Source organism: Egretta garzetta, unplaced genomic scaffold (assembly GCF_000687185.1).
Source record: "Egretta garzetta isolate BGI_Z169 unplaced genomic scaffold, ASM68718v1 scaffold81, whole genome shotgun sequence".
NCBI lineage: Eukaryota > Metazoa > Chordata > Aves > Pelecaniformes > Ardeidae > Egretta > Egretta garzetta.
The window spans coordinates 5,527,044-5,532,955 of record NW_009258671.1 but is presented as its reverse complement, the minus strand read 5'-3'; the positions used below and the strand labels follow the sequence as shown (position 1 = coordinate 5,532,955).

General features: G+C 45.9%; 1 protein-coding gene across 1 annotated transcript in view; it reads left to right on the top strand.

The window, feature by feature from the left end:
* The window catches only part of ITPR2 (inositol 1,4,5-trisphosphate receptor type 2), a 240,872-nt gene that overhangs the window by 209,368 nt on the left and 25,592 nt on the right, over positions 1-5,912 (top strand). Inside the window, exon 54 of the mRNA XM_035888507.1 lies at positions 4,299-4,426. Coding sequence (XP_035744400.1) covers positions 4,299-4,426 — 128 coding nt within the window. The remainder of the gene's footprint in view (positions 1-4,298; positions 4,427-5,912) is intronic.

Sequence of the window (5,912 nt, the reverse complement as noted above, 5' to 3'; positions counted from 1 at the left end):
AGTTCACCTGGTGTTGCTTCCATACCTGCACTGTGAATCTGGTCTATATGTCAGAAGGACCCTGTCAGCTTTAAATGTGCTCAGCTGAAATGAAAGGTCTGTCCAGTGTGTCCTGCTGGGACAGTTACCAGATACCAGTTACCAGATATTGGGTCAGGAAGGAATTTTGCCTACATCAAGCTGACAGACTGCTTTGCCCTGAGGCTACAGGGTCACTCGGGGGTTTCGTTAGCCAAATGCACTGCTAGACGGGGACCTTTGATGCTGGTGCTACTCCATCTGTTCTACTCTCTTCCTTTGGTGCAGTCCAGTTGTGGTGGTTGGTCTTTCACTACAGGTGTTAAGTTTGGTTTAGTGTGTTGTGGCCTTTGCAGTGTGGGTGTGTGCACGGTGGATGGTCTACAGGCTTAAAATACCTGCTGCCACAGTTGCCTGTGGTTGCTGGGGGATGAAACGGTGGACTTAAGTGGTCCCTTCTTATCCTGTGATCCAGTATAATGCTGTTTCATGTGCTTTGTTCTTCCACTACTGATTTTTGAGTTTTTAGGATCAAGGGTGTCAGGGAGAGGGCTATAAAAGTAGGCTTTTTCTCCCCATCTGGTGTGTAAACAGGCCTCATAAACAACATGGGAAGCTGTCTGACTAGAGAGAGATAACAGTCTAAGAGCTATTGGCAAAGCTGCTGCATTCAAAGAGTAATCAATCAGTCAGAAGAGATGTGGTGTGGCTTTTGCCAAACTCTTTGAATGATAGAAATCTTAAATTTCTTATTGTTTGGATACTGTTTCTTTAAAATTAAACAATAATGAAAGGGGGCTATACAAAACATCTAAGTGCACTGTCACTTAATCTTGGAGAAGTTTTATTAATCCAGTAACATTAAAAAAACCCACATTCAGCAAGAACAGCTTTGCTCAGCCAGTGAATCACCTGTCAGAAAGTAGTGCACTGCCTTCAGTCTCCTCCCGGGACAGATCTCTCTTCTGGCGAAAGCGTGAGCGCAGTGGAACGCAAAGGCACTTCAGCCTGAGATTTGGTGGGATTCATGTTGCAGCAGCATGAAGAAGCCCACAGCTGCCTGTAGGAAACATAAAATGTTCTCAGTGGCATCTCAGGTCCAGAGTGGAGACAGAAGTATGTTGCTTTTCAGATCAGATCACCACTAATCATTTGTTCTGGTGAGACTGTGCTTCTACCTTGAATTTCACTGTTTGAACATGTGCTCAGTCATTGCTCATGTTGGTGAGGGAGTTAACTTGGGAGCCAGTCTTCACCTGGTGAAGCACTTTATTACTTGAAGGAACTTCACATCCTACAGGATGTGTCTCTGTGCTCTGTAGCCCGTAAAGACCTGTGCTAGAAAGGTGCAGAGATACCTGTTCGTAAAAGGGGACATTTTCAAAGACTCGTTCCACTCCTGCCCTGTACAAGTTCAGCTACATCCACGTGTGTCTCCCCTGCCTGTGCTTGTGTTGATCAGGCCCAGAAGCCAGGTGGCTGGGGGCCACCAGATGAGGATCTTTGAAGTAAAACTTCCTATCATCTCACTTACGACCCTGTGGTTAACATTGTGGGGTGGTCTTAGTGCTTAACCTGCATTACCTTTGAATTAAACTTAATCAGAAGACAGCCTACTTAATGCTGTCTAATGGGCTACTCACGAGGCTGGAGCTGGTTGCAAATAAACCCCCCTGAACCTCAATTAGTGTCAACATTGGGTCCTTAGCAACATTTCACTGTACAGATCCACTCCTTTTGGTGATATGGGCATAGTCTGTGTCGACAGGGCCTGAGTCTGGGCTATGAGTGCTGCTGAGCACCAGGGCAGACCAGCTGGGGCAGAACATGTGCCCATAGGGTTATCCGTCTCCCAGATTGAAGGTAGCTCTTGTTGCTCCACGTCTGGGAGTGGGAGTAGACATGTGGATGTCTGTACACTCCCCACAGCCTACATGACTGCACTGGAGGTTTCTGCCAACTTCAGGCTGCCTGCTGTCTGATTCTCTGACAAAGAGCAACCTGAGTTTGCTCTTCTGGGCGCAACGTGGGATGCTGATTCTCTGTGCTGTAAGATGTGCCAGTCCACTGGTGAGTGCTATCTTACAGAATCATAGAATCATAGAATGTTTGGGGTTGGAAGGGACCCCTAGACGTCATCTAGTCCAACCCCCCTGCAGTGAGCAGGGACACCGCTAACCAGACCAGGTTCCTCACAGCCCCGTCCACCCTGGCCTTGAATGTTTCCAGGGATGGGGCCTCCACTACCTCTCTGGGCAACCCGTTCCAGTGTTTCACTACCCTCATTGTAAAAAATTTCTTCCTTATATCCAGTCTAAACCTACCCTGGTTTAGTTTAAAAACATTACCCCTTGTCCTGTCACAGCTGTCCCTACTAAAAAGATTGTCCCCATCTTTCCTATAGGCTCCCTTTAAGTACTGAAAGGCTGTAATCAGGTCTCCCCACAGCCTCCTCTTCTCCAGGCTGAGAAGAGAAGGCTGGGCTTGTGTCAGGGCTTACTCTGAATTTGCATCTTGGTAGACATGGAGAGCTGTGAGTTAGCTTTTCTAGCAGGTAACTCTCTGGTGTTGCAGCTTCCCGTTCGCAGCCCTGATTTATCCTCCCCATTCACCAGAATGTGGCCATCTGCTGTTTCCAGCACCTGGCCCCTGGTCTTGTGAACAGTGAAAATCTTGTCCTATAGTTACCTAGAAGAAATAGAACCTGTGGTATGTATACAGGTTTTTAATTTATCTTATGGATGGTCATCTTCTCGAGCACAGAAATTAGCTCTGAATAAACTGATGGAGTAATATTTGGACAAGGGAAATAAAGGCACAGTACAAAAGCAGAGGAGATGAATTGGTATGACTAAGATCATAGTGCTAGAAAAAAATTGCAGATGTGACAGAGAGGAAAAGGTTTTATTGTTTCAGTCCTTTCAGTTTCAATATTCAAGCTTTTTTTTTTAAAACCTGGAGTTACTAGTGGTAGTATTATCTGTAATGACCGTATAGTTTAACAGGGAAGTCTGTCCTGATGTAAGCTTTTGCTTCTCTTCTCACTCAGAGTTCCTTAAATCAGGAGTTCTTTCTCATTTCATTTGCTTGTGTAGCAAAAGCAGTGGTGGCAAAGGCGGCAGATATCAGCTCCTTTCTGCAAATACCAATCGAGATGCATACACCACAATTTGGGAACCCATGCTTTGAATCCAAATTGCTTGTCTGTAACGTGAGTGCTTTCCGTCAATTCAGTTTATCAAAGTCTATCTCGCTGCCCCAGATGTGGTGTTTTGGGGCTGTTAAATACTCTGTTTCAGTTAACTATCGCCGCAGGATGTTGTTATTTATTGAACTACGTTACAGTAAGTGCATGAAGGAAACCAAGTGAGAATCGCTGCCTTCACCGCTTAAGCAAATGCATCCCTAAAGTGGAAGGCAGGCAGGAGAAATGGCAGTCCCAGTCCTGACCCGTCAGTGCAAGGCAGCAGGACACAGGGAGCAACTCAAGCAGGGCCCTTCAAAAGGAGGCTGTTGATGCAGCCACAGCATGGGGGTGAGTTCGTGGTGGGAGGAATTCTGGCCAGGGCAGATGAAGTCCCCCTGGGGACTGGTGTTCCAGCCCAGCTCCTCTGCACGTTCAAATATCTCCTGCACAATAGTACCCTCTGTGGCTCAGCCAAAACCACGCAGCAGCTCTGCAGCAGAGATAAGAATAGAATCCAAGTTTTCAAGCTGAGGTCAGGGGGAGTCTTTCATTTAATGTGTATCAGACCTGCGCTTGGGCACGTGTGCTGGTGGAAAGACTCGTATAAAAGCCAGCCCCTCCTTAATGATTTGAAATGCTAACATGACTTGGCTTGTGCATGAGGAGGTAGAGGAGTGATTTCACAGGAAGACAATCCTTTTGCGAATGTGCTTCTAATTCTGTGTTTATATTGCTTCTCCTGTATGTGTCAGCTGCGTGCTCAGGAGGCCCACAGAAAAAGCAGTCATACTGAAACCAGCGGGTGTACTTGCACGGAAAAGGGGTGCTCCCGTGAACAGAGATGGCAGCTCTGGGTCATTAACAGAGTTACTGGTGGGAGAACTGCTTGGGATTTTCTCTGTCTCTCTTCAGGCTAAGTACATCACCAGCAGCGATGTGCAAATGCGTAGGGACGATCAGTGAAATTCTTGCTGAAGAATATGAAAGGCAGATGTGTGTTGCAGTTGCTTTCTCAAATACAGAATTGTGGCTTTGTTCGATGAGCGATCCTTTGATGCTGTGGTTCCTAAAGCTGCTGCTCTCCTGTTTGCAGGTGAAGAGGAAGAGGATGGACTAGAAAGGACCTGTGACACCCTGCTCATGTGCATTGTGACCGTATTAAACCAAGGCCTGCGAAATGGTGGTGGTGTGGGAGACGTGCTCAGAAAGCCTTCCAAAGATGTAAGTGTTTTGGCTGAGGAAATGCATTACTCCCTGTGCATCTCATGAATGCCAAAGTCAGGTTTTGGAGGTTATAGACAGTATTTGAATGTAGTCTGCTCTGATGTCACACAGTTGATTTATCCATGTAATCTTTACATCCCAGATGGAATACTTAATGTGAAGGTGTGATGATGATATTTGAAGAAAGAAACTCCAGGTAGTAGTTTACCCCTTCTGGAAAACTGGAGAATATTGTAACCTTCCAAGCACTGCTAAGAAGTGTTGCTGGATTGGATCACTCTTCTATTACACTAGGAATTTTAAATGCCAACTTCTGAAAGGGATTGATTGATGAGTATATGTCAAGACTCTCCACTGTAGTACAGAAGGTGCATTTTTAGCTGAAATTCAGCATGGCATCTGCCCAGGAACAGGTCCTGTTGATTACTTGTACTCAACTAGCATTGAAGTCAAAACAGAATTTCATATACCGTGGTATATGTCCTCTTTCAGAAGTTTCCTCCAAAAATCAATTCATTTAAGGACTACTCATAATATTTGGGTGGTTTTATGCATTTTTATCGAAGTTCAAAAAGAACACCATAAATAAAGGCAATCTAGCAGCACTTTGCTTCGTGACCCACACCATAACACAAGGATTAAATTCACAAGTGGGATCTCAGCAGGGCTTGCAAGAGTCCAGAGACAAATAACTCAGATCTGGATGAAAGAGTTCCTTGTGCTGGCAGTAGGAATCGAGGTCCTATCTTGTAGACCGGGAGGTTCTACAGGACGTAGAACCGTGGTCCATCCCCACGAAGTCTTTAAGTGCTTACAGACTTTGAAAATTACCCTTGCCACTTAGCAGTTATTTAATACTAACTGCATTAAAGGACTTTGCAAAGGGTAGCACTATTATCCCAATGAATGTGTGGAAAACTGAGAAAATCAGTGACTTCCAATTCAGTACCATGGTGAAGAAAAGGACTTGGGTTTTATGCTCCTCCTCCTTCCACTGAGTGTCGTCTCCTGTTTGCCTCAGAACAACTTTGCTATTTTTAGAGATGCAATGGGGGTCCAGTCCAGCCTTTGCAAGAGGGAAAGCAGTTATGATGTAAAAACAAGAGCATGATGAAATGGGGAATATGAGCACTTCGTGTGTGTGTGCGTGCATGTGCCTATGTATGTGTGTGTACACGCGCATGCTGTGTTCCCAAAAGACGTGGAGCTTGGTCTGCCCACTCTGAGCCAGCTTACGGCCATATGACTGCGTTAGCACAGCGCTAAAGCCATTAACATGCCTTGCTTGGGCACAGAGCGTAGTAGCCTGGCCTTGGCATCGTGCAAGCCTGCTCCCCTGGTTCCCAGTTGTTCAGCGTGCAAACTCAGCATCGGTCTGGAGTATGCCACAAAGACGTGCCATAAGCATATCCCTGTACACCTCAAGGGCAGTGTTAAGAAGGGCTATCATTGTGCTCAGTGGGTACTAGAAACTGCATCTCCC